At 44.7% G+C, this 25,107-nt stretch overlaps 2 protein-coding genes across 2 annotated transcripts in view; one reads left to right on the forward strand and one right to left on the reverse strand.

The window, feature by feature from the left end:
• dock1 (dedicator of cytokinesis 1) overlaps window positions 1-25,107 on the reverse strand; it is a 458,484-nt gene that overhangs the window by 212,027 nt on the left and 221,350 nt on the right.
• Window positions 1-25,107, forward strand: part of insyn2a (inhibitory synaptic factor 2A) — a gene marked incomplete at both ends in the record, with an annotated part of 39,017 nt that overhangs the window by 9,397 nt on the left and 4,513 nt on the right. Inside the window, one exon of the mRNA XM_080789714.1 lies at window positions 7,753-7,824. Within this exon, the coding sequence (XP_080645840.1) occupies window positions 7,753-7,824 (72 nt within the window). The remainder of the gene's footprint in view (window positions 1-7,752; window positions 7,825-25,107) is intronic.

A 25,107-nucleotide genomic window follows, 5' to 3' on the forward strand; every position in this document is an offset into this window, starting at 1 on the left:
TAAAAACAAATCACATGGGAAAATGGAAAGAAGTGCCGGGTGCGGTTTATGAAAATAAAATAAATTACACGCCTCGAGAGCTTCCCTTCACGCGTGCAATGTGTGTGTTTTTTCTTTTTTTTATATGTCCAAAAGGACAATATTGCATTTGGCCTGTATAAAAACATGTTGTGCCAGAGAACCCCATAAACAGAAGATTTGTGTTAAAGAATTTAAACATTATATATATATATATATATATATATATATATATATATATATAATGGTTAAAGTGATTGTGATGATCAAGATACATTTAGCTGGGGGTGAGCCCCCTGGAACCCTCCTCCACCCGGAAAATAAAATTGCAATGTTTGCTATTTTTGAAGATTTATGAGAGTATAAAACAGTGTTTAAACTGTTCCTCCTTTTGCTGGGGATGCACTGGAACCCACTCCAGGACCCCTGGGGGGGTCCTGGCACTGCTTAGTGCTTCAAATGAAGACAGTGTGATAAAGCTAACAGTGCACTGCAGTAGTATGGAATGGTCCTCCTCACCACCCAGTGCTGGGAAAAGCCTCAGGTCAATATAGACCTCCACTTGGGTTGTACGGTATACGGTGGATGAAATGTATAAAACTGAGCTATTTGTTTTACGACGGCCATTTGGTGGTGTATTACTATTAGCTCACTATTGATGCCATCGTGGTATTGATTCCCAACTCATCCCGGTGTTAAAACCCATCAGTTTCCCCCCCCTGTGTCCTCTCATTGTGACCCTGGCCTCACCTCGTAGTGTGAGATGAGCTGCTGAACTGCCATGAAGTCAATCCTGACTCATTCCCCTCCAGGGAGAGCAGATGATGCACCTCCATGTCTCCGTATGGTTCCATTCCTCACTCACTATATATGGCTGTTCTTTAGTGGATCAGCATATGATAATGTGACAGCTATAAGTGTGTGTCCCCCTTGGCAATTAATGCCGTATTAACTATACGGACATACGGCAGAGCCACTTCACAGAAATCAATGGACGTAGCCCTGCTTGCCAGATGGCTCGTATAGGTAGATGACCGGCGCGCTGATGACTTACTCCTCAACGCTATACAGCAGCTGCTTCTTCTAGGCCTTATTAATGATCGTCTGCAGTGAAACTCAAGCGAAAGCGAGCTCGCGCATTACGCACGCGTCTGTGTATACTGTACACCGTTTCAAAAGCATGCACATAAAAGCAATGAGACGTGGCAGCAGACACTCAAAAGCAGTGCAATGCCTAATTAATTTCGATATCAACTTAACCCATTCTGAACGGGAACCGGCATCATGTTATGCTTTAGCTATTGAAAAATAGCAGATCTACAAGCTCATAGCGTGCCACCGAGTGGCGCGCTACAAGCTTGTAGGTCTGCTATTTTTTTTAAATCGAAGAACGACTGACATTTTTAGAATCTGATCTCAGGTCAGAATGGGTCAATCAGACCAGTGTGTGTCCAGTGGAAACCTCATATGAATCTGATCTCAGGTCAGAATGGGCTAAGCATTTAGCACACACACACTCTCTTATAGCGCTATAGGACTGGGGTAAGTGTTACTTAGTGGCGTGAGCCCCCGCAGGTCGACGAGTGAAAAGGGTAAACAGCCAAGCAAAACAGAGGGCAAAGGAAAAAACAATTAAGTGCTACACAGTAAGTAGGGTGTATATATATCCAGGACTTTAACCCATTCTGACCTGAGATCAGATTCATACGAGGTTTCCACTGGACACACACTGGTCTGATGAACCCATTCTGACCTGAGATCAGATTTAAAAAAATGTCAGTCGTTCTTCGATTTCTTTCAAAAATATCAGACCTACAAGCTCATAGCGCGCCACTCGGTGGCGCGCTACGAGCTTGTAGATCTGCTATTTTTCAATAGCTAAAGCATAACATGATGCTAATACCAAAATGGGTTCCCGTTCAGAATGGGTTAACACGAGGCTTTCGTGCTGAGCATGCAGCACGCTTTTCTTTTTTACCAGAAAGGAAAAAAACAGCTTGCTTGGCAACTCACGCTGTGTACATTCACATCTGGGACTTTGCTGCTCGGTACATCCAGTCTTGTGATGTCGTCTAGCAGGTACAATTTAACCCATTCTGGGCGGGAACCCCTTTTGGTGTTAGCATTATGATTATGCTTTAGCTATTTTTGAAAAATCGAAGAACGACTGACATAGAAACATAGCTTTTTCAGAAAACTGTCAGGATGTAGAAGACATTTTTAGAATCTGATATCAGGTCAAAATGGGTTAATTTGAGCAGAGCCAGTTGGGGGATTTAGGTGCCATGCTGAGGCACACTTTAATGCCCTCAACTCAACTCAACGCCCCGATCACATGGATGGTTCTCCTCGTCACGTTGATGGGAAACGTCCATGTGTCTCTATATATATATTGAACCACGCTTGACATCAAACAGTCCTTTTTCTGCATTGCTCCCTCTTCCATACGACTGTAGTGTGTAGTGTGGTAAAAGGCATGTTATCTGTCACGTGACAGACATCAAAGCGCCAACGTTGGATATCTGGAAGACCGTAGGCTTCAATATGTTCAGTGTCTCTCTTGCACGCGCACACACATGCCACGCACGCACGCACGCACGCACACAGTTGTTGCAGTCTCTCTCTCTCTCTCTCTCTTCAGGCAGTCTCATCACGCCGGCCGAGCGCAACTGGCATTATCGATAAAAATGTAAACGATAGCGTAAATCTCAAAGTGACCCCGCTAACCCCCAACCCATCGTACACGGCACTCGCGCCTGTATATACGCTTATATACCGTACCGCCACTATTGATACCACTGCTGTTATCCTGACCCCTGGGCACGTTATAGACACACATCTATATCTATAAATATACACCGTAGCGTAGAGAGGATGGACGCCATATGGCCATTAAAGTGAAGAAGAAGAAGAAGGAGAAGGGACATCTGGGGGTGCTTAGTGAGAGAGGCTCTCCCCTGCGCGGTGCGATGAGAGGCTCTGGCAGTGATGCGTAACATGGGGGGGGGATTAGTGATGTGGGCTGCATTGGGGGGGTGGGGGTGGTGGTGGGGGTGGGGGTGGGGGGTGACAGTGACCCCCATAATGCAGCAGCTCGGCAGAGGGAAGGTCACGCCTGCCTTGGCGCTACGCCCTGCGTGAGTGGATCGATGGGGCTCTGATGGGACGACACGCAGGCTCCTCATCCCATCAACACCCCCCTACCCCCCCTACCCCTCACCCCTCGCCTCTCTGTCCATCTGTATATCTATCCATCCATCCGTCCATCCATCCATCTATCCATCTGTATATCCATCCATCCATCCATCCATCCATCCATCCATCTATCCATCTGTATATCCATCCATCCATCCATCCATCCATCTGTATATCCATCCATCCGTCCGTCCATCCATCTATCCATCCATCTATCCATCTTTGGCGTGATTCACACTAGATCTCTCTCTCTCTCTCACCTACACTCACCCCTAGATATTAAAGAAGCAGAGTGAAGCCAATAGTTTCATTAATGTATTTATAACGTCCGTCCCCCCAGCTGGTGGTGATACTGTACTGTACTGTACTGTACTGTACTGTACAGTACAAGGTGAGCTCTCTGCCCAAAAGGTCGATCTGACGAGGTGAAATTCCAGAGTCAGACACACACTCGTGTACACTATGCGCACGCACGCACGCACGCACTCACGCACGCACGCTCACACACTCACACACACACACACCCACAGATGTGAGGACATTTGTACATAGCAGAAAAATTGGCAGGAAAATTGCAGAATTTATTTCTGTGCATCGCCGCACAAGTATAACACATGAAAGACTCTATAACCTCCATCACTAAACATAACCTCCAAAATGTCTCATTTTACACTAATCACCACCGCCGGAAACTTTTCCAATTGTATTTATTTTTCCTTTTCTTGCTTCTCCACGTTACGCCAATTAATTCCTTAAATAAGCCCCCACGAGGAGGACGTAGGAGGCTCCTTCGTCCTACTATACTCCACCCCCCCCCCCCCCCCCCCCCCCCCCACACACACACACACACACACACACACTCTCTGCTGACCAGCTGTTTCTGTCCCAGCCCGGAGGAATACATGAGGTGACAATTACCCAAAATGGTCCTCACAATGTCCCATGTTCTCCAATTGTACAGCACTTGTGGGAACGTTTTGGACACACACACACACACACACACACACACACACACACACACACACACACAGAGAGAGGGGGGGACGGGGACGCGATGGCAACAAGTCCCCATGAGTGTGATTAATTGGGGCAGGCCTGCTCACATTGGCTGACGGTGCAGTAAACGTATTCCCCCGTGCAGCTCCGTGCTGTCAGAGACACGTCAGGCTCTCATGGAGAAGCTCCCAAAGCCACCTTTCATATCCCAGATTTTATTTTTTTTGTTGGGGAGGAGAGCCTGGACTCTCAGCTGCTGCTGCACTCGTGAGGACGTGTGAACGTGTGTGTGCGGTCCATGTGTCGTGTGTGTGTGTGTGTGTGTGTGTGTGTGTGTGCATCTGCGTGTGCACGTGCTTTGTGTTGCCATGAGTTGTTGTGCTGGCGGATTTCCACAAAGACAGAGTCAGTGACAAAAGCTCAAAGTGTGGTTGTAAATTATGGGGTTTGGGCTTTTTGTTAAAAAAATAATCACACCCGTGTGAGTGGTACAACTCCCCTCTCCCCTCTCCCCTCTCCCCCTGCCCCTCCCGCAAAACGCATACCGGGGCACATTAAGGAAAAAGATAATCTCACAATAGAACAAACCAGGGCACTTTATAGGGAACTAATCAACAACAAACAAATCGTTATCAAACCAGCAGACAAAGGCTCCTGCATAGTAATTATGGATAGACACCAATACCTGTTAGAAGGTGAGAGACATCTCAACAATCAGGATCATTATAGGCAATTAGACCAACCCATTTACATGCAGACAGCTATAAAGGCCATAGCCATCGTAAACAGACTGAAGGAAAAAAGGCACATAAACGCCAAACAACAACAAAGGACAAAGACGTTTTAATGAAAAACATTGGATTAAGATTTTCCTGGAGGCTTAAACATGCCTAAAATCAGATCTTGAACACTACAAAACTTAAACTCAGGATTAAACTGGAGAAATCTAAAAGTGATTGGATCAGACTTCCTTCGGATACATGGCGAATGCATTTATTCCTTGCATTGTGCCTACACATGTTGCGACCGTCGGTCGCAACATGTCGGTCGCAACACCCCCCCCCCCCCCCCCCCCCCCCCCCCAACGCAAAATACTATGTTCAAGTTCAGGAGACTTCAGGGAAAAAAAAACAATTCTCCTGAATGCTGCATTCATGGTCCGGAAAAGGGCAATTGTTTTACAGACGGGGTATAAAGGGCAGGGGCTGAGGGTTGTTCCGACATACTATTGATCCGAAACCTCAATCCCTAACGAACCTAACCATAACCGCAAGCACAGGAGCTGCAGCGCATGTCGGACCATCGCATTTTATCGCATCGCATGTCCCCGCGCTTCGGACCTTTGGTGTGTCGGATCTGTGTGTGTGCACCCCGAGGGGGCTGAAGCACCCTTTGATGTCTATGTGTGCACGTCCCTGTATTGCAGGCAAACGCAATAAGCGAAACAGACTTGTCGTGACGACGCTGTCCTACAAAGGCACTGTCCTGCTAGTGTCCCCAAATGCACTGCCCTGCTAGTGTCCCCAAATGCACTGTCCTGCTAGTGTCCCCAAATGCACTGCCCTGCTAGTGTCCCCAAATGCACTGTCCTGCTAGTGTCCCCAAAGGCACTGTCCTGCTAGTGTCCCCAAATGCACTGTCCTGCTAGTGTCCCCAAAGGCACTGTCCTGCTAGTGTCCCCAAATGCACTGTCCTGCTAGTGTCCCCAAAGGCACTGTCCTGCTAGTGTCCCCAAAGGCAATGTCCTGCTATAGTGTCCCCAAAGGCACTGTCCTGCTAGTGTCCCCAAATGCACTGTCCTGCTAGTGTCCCCAAAGGCACTGTCCTGCTAGTGTCCCCAAATGCACTGTCCTGCTAGTGTCCCCAAAGGCACTGTCCTGCTAGTGTCCCCAAAGGCAATGTCCTGCTATAGTGTCCCCAAAGGCACTGTCCTGCTATAGTGTCCCCAAATGCACTGTCCTGCTAGTGTCCCCAAAGGCACTGTCCTGCTATAGTGTCCCCAAATGCACTGTCCTGCTAGTGTCCCCAAAGGCACTGTCCTGCTATAGTGTCCCCAAATGCACTGTCCTGCTAGTGTCCCCAAAGGCACTGTCCTGCTAGTGTCCCCAAATGCACTGTCCTGCTAGTGTCCCCAAAGGCACTGTCCTGCTAGTGTCCCCAAAGGCACTGTCCTGCTAGTGTCCCCAAAGGCTCTGTCCTGCTAGTGTCCCCAAAGGCTCTGTCCTGCTAGTGTCCCCAAAGGCACTGTCCTGCTAGTGTCCCCAAAGGCACTGTCCTGCTAGTGTCCCCAAAGGCACTGTCCTGCTAGTGTCCCCAAAGGCACTGTCCTGCTAGTGTCCCCAAATGCACTGTCCTGCTAGTGTCCCCAAAGGCACTGTCATGCTAGTGTCCCCAAAGGCACTGTCCTGCTAGTGTCCCCAAAGGCACTGTCCTGCTAGTGTCCCCAAAGGCACTGTCCTGCTAGTGTCCCCAAAGGCACTGTCCTGCTAGTGTCCCCAAATGCACTGTCCTGCTAGTGTCCCCAAAGGCACTGTCCTGCTAGTGTCCCCGAAGGCACTGTCCTGCTATAGTGTCCCCAAATGCACTGTCCTGCTAGTGTCCCCAAAGGCACTGTCCTGCTAGTGTCCCCAAAGGCTCTGTCCTGCTATAGTGTCCCCAAAGGCACTGTCCTGCTAGTGTCCCCAAAGGCACTGTCCTGCTAGTGTCCCCAAAGGCACTGTCCTGCTAGTGTCCCAAAGGCTCTGTCCTGCTAGTGTCCCCAAAGGCTCTGTCCTGCTAGCGTGTCCCCAAATGCACTGTCCTGCTAGTGTCCCCAAAGGCACTGTCCTGCTAGTGTCCCCAAAGGCACTGTCCTGCTAGTGTCCCCAAAGGCACTGTCCTGCTAGTGTCCCCAAAGGCACTGTCCTGCTAGTGTCCCCAAAGGCTCTGTCCTGCTAGTGTCCCCAAAGGCACTGTCCTGCTAGTGTCCCCAAAGGCACTGTCCTGCTAGTGTCCCCAAAGGCACTGTCCTGCTAGTGTCCCCAAAGGCACTGTCCTGCTAGTGTCCCCAAATGCACTGGCCATGCCCCATAGTGTCCCTGCCTTGCCTTGTATATACACAACATTAGTCACCCTCAGCCAGGCCAGATAATGGCCATGCAGGGCCAATCAGGTATACGCACGGAGCTCCATTTGTCCTCAACCTCGTCCTGTTTAACCCATTCTGAACGGGAACACATTATGGTGTTTAGCATCATGTTATGCTTTAGCTATTGAAAAATAGCAGATCTACAAGCTCATAGCGCGCCACCGAGTGGCGCGCTACGAGCTTGTAGGTCTGCTATTTTAGAAAAAATCGAAGAGCGACTGACATTTTTTTAAATCTGATCTCAGGTCAGAATGGGTTCATCAGACCAGTGTGTGTCCCAGTGGAAACCTCGTATGAATCTGATCTCAGGTCAGAGTGGTTTAAGCACGGCTGACAAACACAAAGAGACATGGAGGGGTGGTGCGGTGCTGCAGAACACAATGACTCATTCACACCCCTCTTTATCTTCCCCACAGCCTCTCCTATCGGACCGGACAGGACACGGCCAACTGTGACACGTGTCGGAACAGCGCTTGCATTATTTACAGGTTTGTGGCTCGTCCTTCTATACTCTTAAAAAGACATTATCTAAAATGTGCTCCCTGTCCTCTCTCCTTGTGGAAGGACAGGGGGGGGGGTGGACATGGACATGGGGACAGGTGGGTAGGGGATGTGGGGACAGGTGGGAAGGGGACAGGTGGGAAGGGGACGTGGGGACAGGTGGGAAGGGGACAGGGAGACGTAAGGGACAGGAGACATAAGATTCAAGTATAGCAAAAGTAAAAGTGCCTATAATAGGGCCATTTCAATAATCAATAATGCACAGTACATCATGTTATTGGACTTAATGATCATTGATCGTTAATAAAACCATCATGTGCTAAGGACGTGTATAGGCGTCCTTTGGTCTTTTTTATTGATAAAAAAGGAGGAGGGGGGGGGGTGGTTATTGATTTGTGCACTGCCGTTCACTTCCTTGTTTGTGGCCCTAAAAGAAGGGCTCTAATCTCCTAATCTAGGGAGCTCTCCATGGTTTTGGCCAGATGGGCAATGTTCTGTCTTCATTTCTGACTTCAGTATGCCTCTCGTTTGGAATATTAAAGCTTCTAGAGAGACGTTAGCGTGACCGGGGGGTGGGGGTCCATTGTGTTAATAATTTGATTCATTATTATTAATCTAAACCTGAAAAGTAACTACTGTACTTTATGATAATGTTAATCATAATTGAAATTGTGGAGGGCAGCGATCCAGGAATCCCGAGTTGGCGTTGGCCAGACGTCACTCTCTCGCAGCCACTAACTACTAGCTAACTGTATACTTTAACGACAGTGAAGTAAAACAACAAGTACAACATTAGATTCTGCGCTGTAGTGGAGTAGAAGTATTCAGTGTCAAGACATGGAAAACGCTCTAGTAAAGTAACTAAGTATGCAGTACTTGAGTAAAAGTACTTATTGCAATCAAGTGTCCCTCGCCACCCGGATCAGTGTCTCTGTACGACGTGCTCTTGTGTTCTGCCCTCTTGCACTGAAGGAGCACTTATAGCACAATGAGACAAGGGCAGCCGCCAAACATACTCATACACACACGCACACACACACACACACACACACACGCATGCACGCACGCACTAACACTCGTGAAAAGAGCCCGGGAAATGCGAGAGAGAGAGAGAGAGAGAGAGAGAGGAAACAGGGGGCAGAGAGAGAGAGAGAGAGGAAACCGGGGGCAGAGAGAGAGAGAGAGAGGAAACCGGGGGCAGAGGGGTTGAAATATGATTAATGCACGGCGTTGCCAAGCCAACAGAGCTGCTCAAACTCCTCTCAATTACATCACAGAATGCTGTATACTCCTGGCTGCGGTGGGCGCTGTGTGTGTGTGTGTGTGTGTGTGTGTGTGTGTGTGTGTGTGTGTGTGTGTGTGTGTGTGGTGGTCTTGCACAGTGCTGTCACAGGGGGCTTTAATCAGTCTCTGGGACTCAGTCGAAGACTTGAGAGTCTGCAGGACCCATGGGGGTTTCCTCACTTAAGTGAAGTCTGTATAAAACTGTGTGTGTGTGTGTGTGTGTGTGTGTGTGTGTGTGTGTGTGTGTGTGTGTGTCTCTGTGTGCTGTAGGAGATAGGAGAGCAATGCTCGACTAGAAGTTGTGCATCGAAGATAGACGATCTACAAGCACACAGCATGTGGCGCTGAGACATGTTGTGTGAGCTTGTAGATCGCCACTATAGGGTCTTGTTAAGACCACAACCCAGCCCATATGTGACTTCCAATCCAGACTGTTGTTGTAGTTGGATTGTTTTTTTTAATTGCAGCAGATCCAAAATCCGTTTGCTTAAAATGTTTCCATGTGTGTTTTTGTGCTGTTCAGAATGGATGTGCATGGGCTGCCAGTCAGACCATACAAAACCATACCATATTACTTCATTATCAGCTCTCGCTGGCATCTGTCTCGCGACTCAGGCAGCCATGCATGCAACACACAATACACATACATTTGACATAACACAGAAACACAGCAAACAGCAAAAAACGTTTCATATTGTATGTAAAAACATGATGACAAGAGCAATGCCCAACGTTCAGCCTATAACCCCATGGCCAGACTCGAAATTAAGCCTCAAAATAGACTATGTACAAAAGAAGGACTTCTTTAGTCTGACCTTATTGTATTTTGGAATGCCATATCTCTTTCCTGAAGGCAGTAACCTACGCATTCAAAACATGGATAGTGTTTGAAGTGTACTGTATGTCTTCCTTGCCAACCATAGCATATTGTTATTGCATGTACGGTAGATGCAGGTTTCTGAAGTGGTTGCCCAACTTGTCCATACTGTACATAGCCTATAGTACTGTATAGGTCACCCAGTGAGAGGATGAGATAAGAGACGTAAACACTAAAGAGGATGCAAAACACTTCTAGTCTAGTGTTTCTCAAACGGGGTTACAGTATGCAAGTGGAACATTTTATATTTTACTGTTACTATAGACTATTATGATGTAAGTTGGAGATCCATGCCCCGGTTCTGGGTCGGGCATGCCCAAATATGAAGTGTTGTGATGTCAGAACAGGCCAGCTCTATATATTATATATAGGGGTGATCAGGTCCAGAGCGCGGGCAGAGGCCTTTTGTGGCGTTTCTGGAGAACCGTGGGTCCGTCCAACTGTGTCTGGTCTGTGGGGCGAACGGTTCTCGAGTACGTGGAATACAGACGTATATACAGTAATATGCACTGTAAGATAGATGTTTAACGTTAGACTTTGAGCTGCTGATCTGTAAAACAATTTACATAAAAACACTTGATAAAAGGCAATACCTATTTTTGTGCTGATCCGTTTTATTTTGAACATAATTGACATCAAAGATGGATTTACTCGTGCTATATTGACCACAGTTCAGGAGAAGCAGAACTCTTTCACTCCACGTCTCATTTGTTGTGTTATATATTCTTCAAAAGATGGCGGGTCATCATTCATTCATAGCATCCAATGCCAGCCATGTGGTTTTCTAATCAAAATGTTAAGTGCTTATACGTGGATTCAGAAAGCAAAGTCAGGCCAGAAATGTTTGAAAACAACTGTTCTAGTTGCACCAGTGAAGCCAGGGCTCAGACAGAACCCTGGAAGACTGAGGCGGCAGCTCAATCATTCTCCATCTACATATAGAGCGCTCACAGTATAACGCATAACAAGCCTCTGGACAAACTGAAAGTGAATGTGGAATGACAGCTGAGTCTACTTTGCTGTATTAGGGAGGTGCTGTTCATGATTTGCATTGTTTGTATAGGTTCATATCTACTAGGTCTAGATAAGTATGCATCAGTCAGCACCACACCTATACGGTCTGTGCCGTCAAATACATCCCCATGACCAGGTTCATGTCGCGCGCACCGCACGCAGACAGACAGCGTGCACGCAGACAGACAGACAGACATGATAAAAGTCCAGGAATTAGTGATGCCTCCTGAAGCTGTGCTTCAATTGACCCGGAGGCGGGGGGGGGGGGGGGTTCTCCTTTAACCCATTTAGACCTAACTTATATTCTACAAATGACCTTATGTTTCTATCAATATTTCATGTCAACGACCCCAACAATTATATGTAATATGCCTCCGCCCGCCCATCTGAAAATATGTTGTTCCAGGAGACCTCTCCAGAAGATTTGAGTTAAAATGTTCACTCTGTAATAATATATATTCAAAGATTCAAGGCACATTTTCACAGGTTTTAAAAAATAGCAGACCTACAAGTTTATGAGCTTGTAGATCTGCTATTTTTGTCAATAGCTAAAGCATAACATAATGCTTTTAAAAACACCAGAAAGGGGTTAATCCCCGCCCAGAATGGGTTAACCCATTTTGGGCGGGAACCCCTTTTTGGTGTTAGCATTATGTTATGCTTTAGCTATTGAAAGATAGCAGATCTACAAGCTCATAGCGCGCCACCGAGTGGCGCGCTATGAGCTTGTAGGTCTGCTATTTTTGAAAAATTCAAGAACCACTGACATAGAAACATGGCTTTTTCAGAAAACTGTCAGGATGTAGAAGACGTTTTTAGAATCTGATCTCAGGTCAGAATGAAAACTGTCAGGATGTAGAAGACATTTTTAGAATCTGATCTCAGGTCAGAATGGAAAACTGTCAGGATGTAGAAGACATTTTTAGAACCTGATCTCAGGTCAGAATGAGTTAAGAGAGGCTCATGCCACGGTGAATTGTGATGATTGGACACAGAATCAAATATAGCAGCGGCATTCAACACAGCCTGGATGAAAATGGGAATCTAATTACCTCCATCTCCATGAAAACACCCTACACACTGTGTGTGTGTGTGTGTGTGTGTGTGTGTGTGTGTGTGTGTGTGTGTGTGTGTGTGTGTGTGTGTGTGTGTGTGTGTGCGTGTGCGTGTGTGTGTGTTGTGCACGTGTTTGTATTACTATACTTGTGAAGGCCGAAAATGTCCCCCACCACGACAAGTAGAGAGAATTTGAGTGAACATTTTTCCTGTTTGTTGACCTGAGATCAGATTCTATAAATGTCTTCTATATCCTGACAGTTTTCATTCTGACCTGAGATCAGATTCTATAAATGTCTTCTATATCCTGACAGTTTTCTGAAAAAGCTATGTTTCTATGTCAGTCGTTCTTCAAAAACAAAATTCTATGAGCTTGTTTCCCGCCCCAAATGAGTTAAAAAACTTGTGGTGAGTTAAAGATTAATTCGTTAGGATTAGACATTTAGAAGTTATGCATGATTTACACTCATAGTTGCACGCTGGTGCCGTGCACCGAAAATGTGGATCTGCTATATTTTTCGGCTTTGGACTTTTTCAGTAAAAGAAAAAAAAAAGGCATTTATAAAATGTCCATCCTAAAATGTTAATGTCCTGTCATAAGAACAGTAATACAAGAGTGTGTGTGTGTGTGTGTGTGTGTTTGTGCGCGTGCATGTGTGTAGGATAAAGAGGTTAGGAGGGATTTCAACACTACTGGTTCATATAAGTTGCCAATGTAGTCTATCCAACTATACAATCTCCAAATCTCCACATGCGTGTACTGTATCTGTAGTACTGTACTACAGTACTGTACTACACGCATATCTGTCGTCCACGCATCTGGAGAACCGCCGGGCCGATCCACTCCCAACTCTGCGTGAAGACGGTCAGATCGGAACCACAGATATGACCCGATATGGGTCTATATCGACGACATCAGAGACCTTCATACATGGGCACAACATAATATGTGACCGCTTCTGCCCCGAGGCATTTCTATTTTTTTAATTTTCCTTTCATGTGAAAGCAGGGAATCATTGATCCAAATTGACACGCAGTATCTCTCCTCTCCTGAACAGTAATTATTGTCACATTGACAGGTTTGACAGGCGTGTCAAAACATGTTTTTGTGCAAGCTCAAGTTCTGTGTTGTTGTTTTCAAGGAGATAAAATAATAGGGCGGCAGGGAGGAGAAGAAATCAAACCGTAAAGCAAAAACATGTCAAGTATAGGCAAACAAAAACCAGAGGCTCCCTCACTGGAGTGTTCATGACCAAGCTGGTTGAGTGACCAGGATGGACATGTGGGTCCATAAATAATGTCAAGGCAGGCCAGCGGGAAGCCAGCTACACTCTATGAATCTACTGGTCAGCATTTAATCAGCTACAGCTACACCAGTAATGGCCGTTCCTCTCCAAGCTCCTGGTCTAGCCTAACAACAATAACCAAACACCATAATACACTGTATACACCCACAGGGGTCCTTGGTGGTATTCCAGGGGGGTCCCCACTTAACCCATTTTGACCTGGGAACGATTCTACAAATGTCTTCTAAATTCTGACATTTTCATGTCAAGGACCCCCAAGATCCGCCCTGAAAATATGTTGTTCCAGGGACCCCCCCCCCCCCCCCAGAAGCAAAGATTTAAGTTAAATAAATATTCAAAGATCTGCGCCACATTTTCACGATTTTTCAAAAAAATAGCAGACCTACAAGCTCGTAGAAGCTATGAGCTTGTAGATCTTCTATTTTTCAATAGCTAAAGTATAACATAGTGCTCAAAACACCAAAAGGGATTCCCGCCCCAAAATGGGTTTTTAAACCACTCCTGCACCCTTTTTCTTTTAAAATGATGCGATATGTACAGTATATGTTGCGCCTGCATGTTGATACTGCAATGACACTTTATATTTTGATACGTTGTGCAGCACTACAGCCCTATAAGAATGTGACTGGTCTCCCTCATCCACTCTGTGACGTTGGTCTCCTATGGACACATCCGCCCTGCATCTGTATTCTCCTCCAGCGTTCTCCTTCTTCTTTCCCATCTGCACTTCAGCGCGCTTCATCAGCTAACCGTGCAGGTTCAAATGAACTTGTGGGCGGCGGTGGAATTATAACGCTTAGCGCGACGTGCGTGACATTGAGGGAGAGAGAGAGAGAGGGAGAGATAGAGAGAGAGAGAGAAAGAGAGAGAGAGAAAGCGGGAGAGAGAGAGCGGGAGAGAAAGGGCAAGGAGTGAGGATTATAGCTGAAATCACTCCACCTTTGCCAGATGATGGATAGGGAGGGGGGGAGAGAGAGAGAGAGAGAGAGAGAGAGAGAGAGAGAGAGAGAGAGAGAGAGAGAGAGAGAGAGAGAGAGAGAGAGAGAGAGAGAGAGAGAGAGAGAGAGAGAGAGAGAGAGAGAGAGAGAGAGACAGACAGACAGAGAGACAGACAGACAGAGAGACAGAGAGTGAGAGAGATGATGTTGAAAGGCAGGACGTTACAGCAGATTTTGAGCGCGTTGCATTTCTTCCAGGACATTAAGGCATTCAGTTACAATGCTATATGATCCCCTGTGCGTCCGTAAACCCTGAAATCTCATTTTCCTCACACCGTGTTCAGCGGTATGCGATATGGGCGATATGGGCTAATGTGCTGATCAAACAGGGATATACGGGGTGTGTGTGTGTGTGTGTGTGTCTGTGGCCCCACCATCCTAATGCTTAATTCACGATCGTTGGTGGTGATTGGTGTACGCTGAAAAGTTCCAATCTACAAGCACAAAACTCAGCGCTGCGTCAAGAAGACACATCTCAACTAGCATGCAGATGTGACGAGAAAAAAACTAATTATGAACCAGGGCTTAACCCGTCCTTTAGCCTGTGTGTCAGAAACAGACAACTGCTGCTGGCAATTTACATAATTATCTGAAAAAATGATGAGAAATAAAATCATAATAGCTAACCAGTGAATGACTTGAAAGCAACGAGACAAAACAGAGGAGGAATGAGATGTTAAAAAGGAGGGACTTCCCATCTATTGAGGGAGGTCATGAAAATCAATTAAGCGTGGCTAATAAGGGCTAAAGCAATGATTACATTAGGACATATTGTCACTGTCGCGCATGCAGAGACCTTGTAGCGCCTATATTTATTCACCTTTTTATGCGTATTTCTTTCTTCCTACCGCGGCGTAAATCAACGGCCTACTTCAGGGGTCTTCAACAGGGGGGGGTGGGTTAGGGTCATACTGCAGGGTGGGGGCGTGGGACTGAACCACTTGAATCCTAGCATCCCTGTTCTAAAAACACACATTAACATTGAATTAACATTCAGAACGGGAACCACTTTTGGTGTTTTAAGCATTATACTTTAGCTGTTATACTTTAGATTTAGCTATTTTTGAAAAAATCGTGAAAATGTGGCGCAAATCTTATATTATATATTCTTTCAGAGCGAACGTTTTTAACTCAAATCTTTGCTTCTGCTGCGGGGGGGAGGGGGGATTCTGGGGGTCCTTGACATGAAAAACGTTGATCACCACTGATATAGAAACTGATATCGATTTTTTCAGAAAACTGATTTTGAAGCAAAACCGTTTTAGAATCGGCCTCAGGTCTACATAGGTTAATCCAATATGTAGTGGGGGTGGGGTGGGGTGGGGGGGACTGCCTGGAAACATATCAAATAAATAAACGTTGGCCTGGTCAGCGGCTGAGCGGTCCAGGCACCTAGGCTGGTAATCTGCGGTAATCTTTCCTGTCACATTAATAATAATAAATAATTTATATAGCACCTTTTCAAGGTACCCAAAAAGGAATTAAAAAACTATTTTATTAGAAAAATAAACTAGCTGTACCCTATCAAATGAAGGCAAAATAAGCCATACAAAAAAGATCTAAAAGAAAATAAATAAATAAACGTTGAATACCCTTGGCCCTACTTCATCATACACAATGTTAGACCTGAGGACGATTCTACAAAATGACAGTTTTCTGAAAAAAACATGTTTCTCTGTCAGTGGTGCTCAACCTTTTTCATGTCAAGGACCCCCAGAATTATCTGTATTTGGCCGCAGACTCCCCATCTGAAAATATGTTGTTCCATGCAGGGACCCCCAGGAAGCAAAGATTTGAGTTCACGTTTATATAATTCAAAGATCTGCGCCACATTTTCAGGATTTTTCAAAAATAGCAGACCTATGCTCATATGAGCTTGTTAGATCTGCTATTTTTCAACAGCTAAAGCATAACATAATGCTTAACCCATTCTGAACGGGAACCCATTTTGGTGTCAGCATCATGTTATGCTTTAGCTATTGAAAAATAGCAGATCTACAAGCTCATAGCGCGCCACCGAGTGGCGCGCTACGAGCTTGTAGGTCTGCTATTTTTTGAAAAATCGAAGAACGACTGACATTTTTAGAATCTCATCTCAGGTCAGAATGGGTTAATCAGACCAGTGTGTGTCCAGTGGAAACCTCGTATGAATCTGATCTCAGGTCAGAATGGGTTAAAAGACCAAAAGGGGCTAAAGTACAGTGAAGATGTTGCGTACTGTACATACAGCCTGTGCTGACGGTCCCCTTCCCGACACATCTCTGATATGGAGATATGCAGAGCATCGGTGTGGCTGCCGTTGCCACACGACGCTCTGCTAGGAGGGGAGACATCTCTCCTTGTTGGAACGCTAATGATATATTTTCTGCCGCCCGCCGCCGCGGAGGGCTCGGTTGCCATCGTTACCGCGGTGACACGCGGTGGCGGGGACGGCGGAACGACGTGCAGGATGTCAAGAGGGGGGTGGGGGAGGGGGGGGGTTCAGTTACAAGAGAATACGACCCTGTGACCTTGGAGGAGAGCAGAGATTCCACAGAGATCATTTAACCACTGGGTTTTATGTGAGAGAGAGAGAGAGAGAGAGAGAGAGAGAGAGAGAGAGAGAGAGAGAGAGAGAGAGACAGAGAGATAAGAGAGAGAGAGGGGGGGGTGGACATTGCAAGTATGGAGAGAGAGAGAGAGAGAGAGAGAGAGAGAGAGAGAGACACACACACACACACACACACACACACACACACACACACACACACACACACACACACACACACACACACACACACAGGTAGTGATGGAAGATGTACTTTAAATATTACATTAAATAAATGTAAATACATATTGTGCTACCAGGAAAGGTCCTGTATTTCAAAATTATACTTGAGTAAAAGTATACAAGTATTGGCATCAAAATAAACATACCGTAATATACCAGAATCAAAAGTACTGTCAGAATCGCCCAAACATTCCCACTCTAAAAGCATTGCATTCGGGACATTATTCGCCAAAAGAAATTGCAATAATCTGCAAGTGTAACTATAATCAAGTGTACTGCACTTCTAGTTAATCTCCACTGCTGGGAGAGAGTACCATGGGTGTAATAAGACTGCATAAGAGAAGTGACTGAGGTCATTCTATGGCTGGCTATACTACATGAAAAAAAAAGGGGGAAAAAACGGATCGACTTCACACTAAAAATTGCACACCTCAGAAGTCTGTCCAGCAACTGTGAAGTCGATGGGATTAGCAGTTCGTTGTGAGATGCCACATGCCTGAGAACTGCTCATCCAATCGACTCCCTTGGGTCCTGCACAGCAATATACCTGCCCGGAGTCATGCACTCCCTTGGGTCCTGCACAGCAGTAGAGCGTCCCGCCCCTTTTTCATGGCCCGGAAGGGAATTTCCCATATTCTTTTCCCCGATAGACGTTTCAGAAAGTATTAATTTAAATACCGTTAAGCCTCGGACAAAGCCAAAAATCTCATGGGAATAAACACAATTCTTTGGGGCCGAAGAAATTATTAGAAAGAATAGAAAAGGCACAGGATACTACACTACAACAGGTTTTTCTTCTAATTATTTGTTCGGCAAAGATTTGAGTTAAAAAACGTTCGCTCTGAAAGAATATTCAAAGATTTGTGTCACATTTTCACGATCTTTCAAAAATAGCAGACCTACAAGCTTGTAGCGCAGCACCGAATGCCGCGCTATGAGCATGTAGATCTGCTATTTTTTCAATAGCAAAAGCATAACATAATGCTTAAAACAGGGGTTCCCGGCCAGAATGGGTTATAGATACTATAAGCAATAATATGTCTACATTTTAATGACCTTTTTTATTTTATATGTTTTATTCAGACAGCCAGCAATGGGAAAAACACTCTGTGAGACATCTAGGGGCCTCAATCTGCACTCAAAGATTCTCCTAGAAGATTTGTCATTGGCCGACAACACTGCAGAGCTCAAGAACCTGAACCGGAATCTGTGGAGGGCAGCGATCCAGGAATCCCACGTTGGTGTTGGCTAGACCTCACTCTCGCAGCAACTAACTGTCATTGGTCTATTTGCCTACTTTGTCTACTTCCTGATTGGTTAGTCATTTCGACCGTTTTTCTTCTTTATTTTTGGACCAATGACAAAGCTTCTAGGAACATCTTTGAATGTAGATCGCGGCCCCTAGATGTGTCACAGAGAGCGTTTTACCCATTGCTGGCTGTCTGAAAGAAATGGGGGAAAAAAGTAATTACAATGTTGATATAATATTATTATTGATTATAGCCACTTTAAATAAATACTTTATGAAACGTCTATGGGACAAATGAACGGGACATTCCAGTGGGGCGACATGCACAATACCAGCACCCTGGCTCTGTTGGACCAGAATGCACCAACAGAGCCATCATTAGTATAATTGGTAACACCAAGGAAGTAAGAGGCCCAATTCCTTTCCAACATGGCTGCTGTGCCACAGAGCCTATATCTAGGACCGGGGGGAGAACAAAGGGAGAGAGAGAGAGAGAGAGAGAGAGGCTCTGGAGGTTCTGGGAGGTTCAAATCGGACATGGACCGCAAAGTGCCTCCACCAATTTGTTTCTGATCCAGCAGTTCACTCTGGGGAAATGCCAGCACTGTTCATCCGACGCTTTTTGGCCACAACAACAACAGAAAACGAGCTGTGTAGAATAGAGGGTGCAGACGCTGGACAGTAACAATGTATATTTACTTTTGAGTGGCGTTACTGTACTATATCCCATTTTGGGGCGGGAACCCCTTTTGGTGTTAGCATTACGTTATGCTTTAGCTATTGAAAAATAGCAGATCTACAAGCTCGTAGCGCGCCACCGAGTGGAGCGCTATGAGCTTGTAGATCTGCCTCTTTTTTTTTTTAATCGAAGAACCACTGACATAGAAACATAGCTTTTTCAGAAAACTGTCAGGACGTAGAAGACATTTTTAGAATCTGATCTCAGGTCAGAATGGGATATATTTCTGGATACTTATATATAGTACTGTATGTGTGACTTTCCCACACGTTTCAAAGAACCACTTACTGTAAGCCATATTTCAAAGGTTCTCTGTTCACCACTGGTGACATGGATAGTTGGATACAGGGGGGTCATACGGCGGACACCAGGAATACATGCTAATAGCATGGCCTGTAGGCAAGGGAGGATAATGAATCTTTCATGGAATAAAAGGTTGTTTGAATAATGTTTCAAAGACAAAATGGTCCCCCCTGTTTCACTCTGCCTTTTCGAAATGAGTCTTTTTTGTGATTTTCAGGGAATTGGTGTTCGCACAGCCAAATAATTAAGTAGTGAAAGAAGCAGATCTATAAGCACACAAGGTGTTGCGTAGTGAGACATTGTGAGCTTGTAGATCAGTAATTTTCTATAGTTTGAGTTTGGGTTTGGGTCGTGGGGAGACATCACATTTATCCCCAGGAACCGTTCCATTTATTTTGGGTCTCGAGCTAAAAATGTATGGGAACAACTGATCTAGAACAATAAGCATGACATTAAGGAACATGATCAGCTCATCACACAGTAAAAAATAAAGCCCCATTTACTTTGGCGTACCACGGTGCATAAATTAACCATAAGTCATCACAGGAGGGAGATTAAATAGGATAACAAACAACTACGCCGTAAATCTGCGTTCAAATATTTACTGCGGAGAGGAAAGTGCCCGCGTTTGTTTAAGGATTTAGTAGACAGACAGTATTACGTCTGTAGAGGTTTGTCAGACGAGTGGAGAGAAATACTGTGACAGAAGCGCTTTAGTAAGAACGGTAAGCGGGGTGAATTCCAAAGGGCAGGGGGAGATGGATCGTAGCCAAACAGTAGCCGACAGGAACAAACTTACAGCCTCATCCCATAGGGATAAAACCTTGTGTATTGGCCGTGTAAACGCATGTCAAAAGAACCGATATAAAAATCTATCAAAGAAAAACAAAGGTTAATTCACCTCCGAGGTCGGGGGAATGGAGGGAGGGGGTTTGTACTGTATGTCACCGTGATTTACTGGAAGATTACCTGCATGAGTGTTTGTGATTTACTGGAAGAATTGAACCGGAGTGGATGTCATGTAACAAAGGTCACGTTAGACTTCCGGTAGGACAGCTGAGTAAAGATGGCAGCATATAAATCGCAGCTCCCGTGTCTACGTGAGATTAATAACGCCCGAATTATACAATTATACAAACAAATTCAAACACGTGATGAACGTCACACCGAGGACCTGCTACAGGGGCTGAAAGGATTTTATCGGCAAAGAAATTAAAGAACTAAAGAAAGAGATTACGGACAATTTTTTCAAAATTCAAAGAAGAGTTTAAAAGAGACATGCGACAGGAGTTTAAAAAACTTCAAAGAAGAAATAAATACTAAACACGAAGCGATTAACAAGGAAGTACAAGAACAAAGGAAAGAGGTGAGGGAGACGCAAGACCGAATAACAGAAATAGAGCCAGGGAACGACTGTATTGATCCTGAACCAACAGAAAATAATGCAATCAAAGATAACAGGATTTAGAGGCCAAGTCACGTAAGAACAACATCCGTATATTATTCAACGTGGTGTAGAATATGCAACTGAAGACAACACGGTGACTGACTTTGAATGAACAAAACATTCAAACATTCAAAACAAAACAAAGGTCATGTTCGGCCTGGGCCTAACCCTGAATAATAATTGTACTGCAAGGAGACAACCGAGCCAATTACAACTGATCAGATGCATTTTAAGTGTGGTCAGAGTTTATGGATATCTGGGTGTCATCAGGAGATGGAAAAATGCCGGCATAAAGCATGTTAGCCCTGACAACACTTTGCACCTTGCTGTATAGTATATACATACAGTACTGGTTTATGCTATCATGTGTTTGTAGCCATCTTAGATTTTTTCCTATCCTTGGCATGATTTTCTTTGTTTGTTTCTAATGTTACTACTTCTTTACACCTGTAAACCTGAGATGTGGCAATTAATGCAGTTGAGATTCTGATAATAGTTGAGAATAGAATAGGACATCCTTGGTGTCTATATGGTATAAGACATGCTCTTGTTTGCCAATGAAAATATCAAATCGCTATAAGGCTTTTAACTGTTCCTTTGAACGTTTTATGTGGCATTCCCCCTCCCCTCTCCCTCCTGTTCACTCCCTTTCTCATTCTGTCATATAAAAGGAAAGACCTTGGCCTTTACTGTCGCTTGTATACAGTACGCAGTCATGACACAGATGGATAATGCTCATTGTCATGCATAGACGGCCCTCCTCGACGGCCCACTCTGAGCCAGGAGGGAGAATAAAAACCTGTAGAAGGTCTTACAGTCAAAGAGCTGCCCCATCACTCTTCTGTACATATGCATACAGTATACGTATTTATGGAGACATTAACCCGTTTAGGCCTGACATTTCTGTATCAGTGGTTCTCAATATTTCATGTCAAGAACCCCAAAAATGATATGGAATCGGCCACCGACTCCCATCTGAAAATATCTTGTTCCAGGAACCCCTCAGAAGCAAAGATTTGAGTTAAAAACGTTCGCCCTGAAAGAATATATATTCAAAGATGTGTGCCATATTTTCACGATTTTTCAAAAAATAGCAGACCAATCTGTGGCGCGCTACGAGCTTGTGGATCAGCTATTTTTCAATAGCTAAATTAAAACACCAAAAGGGGTTCCCGCCCAAAATGGGTTAAACACCACCGATGTAGCAGGTTCCACACAGCAGAAACGGTATTAATGAAACGCTCCAACAGAAAGCCATCTTTTAGCCCAGATGAAACGAGTCCCAGTCCGTTGTTTGTGGACACGCGCGCTGCTTCACAAACGACTCCGATGATGACGCACGGAGACGGCCTTCGCTGATCACAGGGGAACTTTGATGCGCCGTGGCGTTGCCGCCAGATTAGAGAGAGCCTCAACGGCTCTGTGTTTTCTTGCAGAGACAACAAAGAGACAGCGCAGTCAGTATGTTTAGGAACTTACTGATGTTTAGTTTTTGTGTGTTATAGATCACTATGCGTTCTCATGCGTGCAAAAGGGATTCAAGCGCACGTTTGCACGCACGCACGCACACACACACACACACACACACACACACACACACAGAGAGAGTGCTTTGATATCAGTTTAATTAGCTGGAGCCAGTGTTTTAGGGTCTAATTCCTTTCTTGTCCGTAAAGACCTGAGTCAAACAAACCGATGCAAAGTGCTGAGTGTCCAGTGAGCACGCTGGCCGTCCCTTTGTGTCAGTGTCAGAGGCCCATGCTTTAAGTCCACTCTTTTCTTTGGTGGAAAGTAACTAAGCACATGTACTCCAGTATACTGTACTGTGTACGTAACTACACTTCTGAGGTACTTTACTTTAGTATTTCAAAATTGCTATACTTTATTATTCTGCTCTAGTACATCTCAGAGGCAAATATTGTTAAGTGTACTCCCCTACGATTAGTTACTTTGCATATTTACTGTATTTACCTTCTTTTATACTTCGCCTGATCAGAAATAGCCGACCGGCAAGCTCACAACGTGCCACGATCTGAGATATTTTACTTTGCTACCGTGCAGCAAGTATACTAAAAGTACAAAAGTATTGTGAATACGTTTAGTACAGCTACGCAAGTATAGAAGTTAGAATACAATTACCGGCCCTTTTACTTGCAAGAGATGACTTTATAATGTGGCTATAGTGTGTGCTATACTTTTGTTGGAGTAGACCATGCTTCTTCCTCCAGACTCTGTTCTCGTCAATGCCAGAAGCGTTTGGCTTGCAGAATAACCCATTCTGACCTGAGATCAGATTCATACGAGGTTTCCACGGGACACACACTGGTCTGATTAACCCATTCTGACCTGAGATCAGATTCTAAAAATGTCAGTTGTTCTTCGAATTTTTCAAAAATAGCAGACCTACAAGCTCGTATCGCGCCACTCGGTGGCGCGCTATGAGCTTGTAGATCTGCTATTTTTCAATAGCTAAAGCATAACATGATGCCAACACCAAAATGGGTGCCCGGTCAGAATGGGATAAACCCACTGCGTCTCGCTCACACCTGCCCGTTTCTTTGATTTATTGGGGCAGAATAAGGTATGCAATGCATTTCGGGGAGGCAGGAAAAGAACAAGGCCTACACATTCTGTCGTACTCTGCTATATTCTGCCTCGGCTGGATTACATTTCCACTCTATATATAATATACATGCACACCTATACTTACAAGTCATCCATTTGCGTTGCTATACGAATCCAGCCCCATAAGCATTTAGGATGTTTAATCGATTGAAACCGGGAAAGCATCAGTGTCATTTTTTTATTTTATTTCAGCGTTGGCTAATCAGAAATAGCAGATACACAAGCTCACAGTGGGTCACTATGTGCCGTGAGCTTGCAAAATCTGGTATTTTAGTTGTTTTGGGGGGGGGGGGACCTTGAAAGTGTGAGAACTACTGCTCTAGAAGCCATTTCTAATTTAATTTTTCAAAAAAAGAGCAGATCTACAAGCTCATAGCCATTTTGGGCAGGAACCCCTTTTGGTGTTTTAAACATTGTTATTATTTAGCTATTGAAAAAGAGCAGATCCACAAGCTCATAGTGCGGCACCGCGCTATGAGCTTGACAGATCTGCTGGATTCTGCTCTAATGTTTAAATAATAAGTTATAAAGTGGTTAAAAAGCAATGAGGCGACGCATATGCGTCGTCCTCAGGTCTGAATGGGTTATAATATCTCAATGACTCAGCGTGCTTACAGGATGTGTTACACTGCATTAGGTCATGATATCTCAATGACTCAGCGTGCTTACAGGATGTGTTACACTGCATTATGTTATAATATCTCAATGACTCAGCGTGCTTACAGGATGTGTTACACTGCATTATGTTATAATATCTCAATGACTCAGCGTGCTTACAGGATGTGTTACACTGCATTAGGTCATGATATCTCAATGACTCAGCGTGCTTACAGGATGTGTTACACTGCATTATGTTATAATATCTCAATGACTCAGCGTGCTTACAGGATGTGTTACACTGCATTAGGTTATAATATCTCAATGACTCAGCGTGCTTACAGGATGTGTTACACTGCATTAGGTTATAATATCTCAATGACTCAGCGTGCTTACAGGATGTGTTACACTGCATTATGTTATAATATCTCAATGACTCAGCGTGCTTACAGGATGTGTTACACTGCATTATGTTATAATATCTCAATGACTCAGCGTGCTTACAGGATGTGTTACACTGCATTATGTTATAATATCTCAATGACTCAGCGTGCTTACAGGATGTGTTACACTGCATTATGTTATAATATCTCAATGACTCAGCGTGCTTACAGGATGTGTTACACTGCATTAGGTTATAATATCTCAATGACTCAGCGTGCTTACAGGATGTGTTACACTGCATTATGTTATAATATCTCAGTGACTCAGCGTGCTTACAGGATGTGTTACACTGCATTATGTTATAATATCTCAATGACTCAGCGTGCTTACAGGATGTGTTACACTGCATTATGTTATAATATCTCAATGACTCAGCGTGCTTACAGGATGTGTTACACTGTATTAGGTTATAATATCTCAATGACTCAGCGTGCTTACAGGATGTGTTACACTGCATTATGTTAAAATATCTCAATGACTCAGCGTGCTTACAGGATGTGTTACACTGCATTATGTTATAATATCTCAATGACTCAGCATGCTTACAGGATGTGTTACAC

Source organism: Protomyctophum bolini, assembly GCF_963924005.1.
Source record: "Protomyctophum bolini genome assembly, chromosome: 18".
In the NCBI taxonomy this organism is placed as follows: Eukaryota; Metazoa; Chordata; class Actinopteri; order Myctophiformes; family Myctophidae; genus Protomyctophum; species Protomyctophum bolini.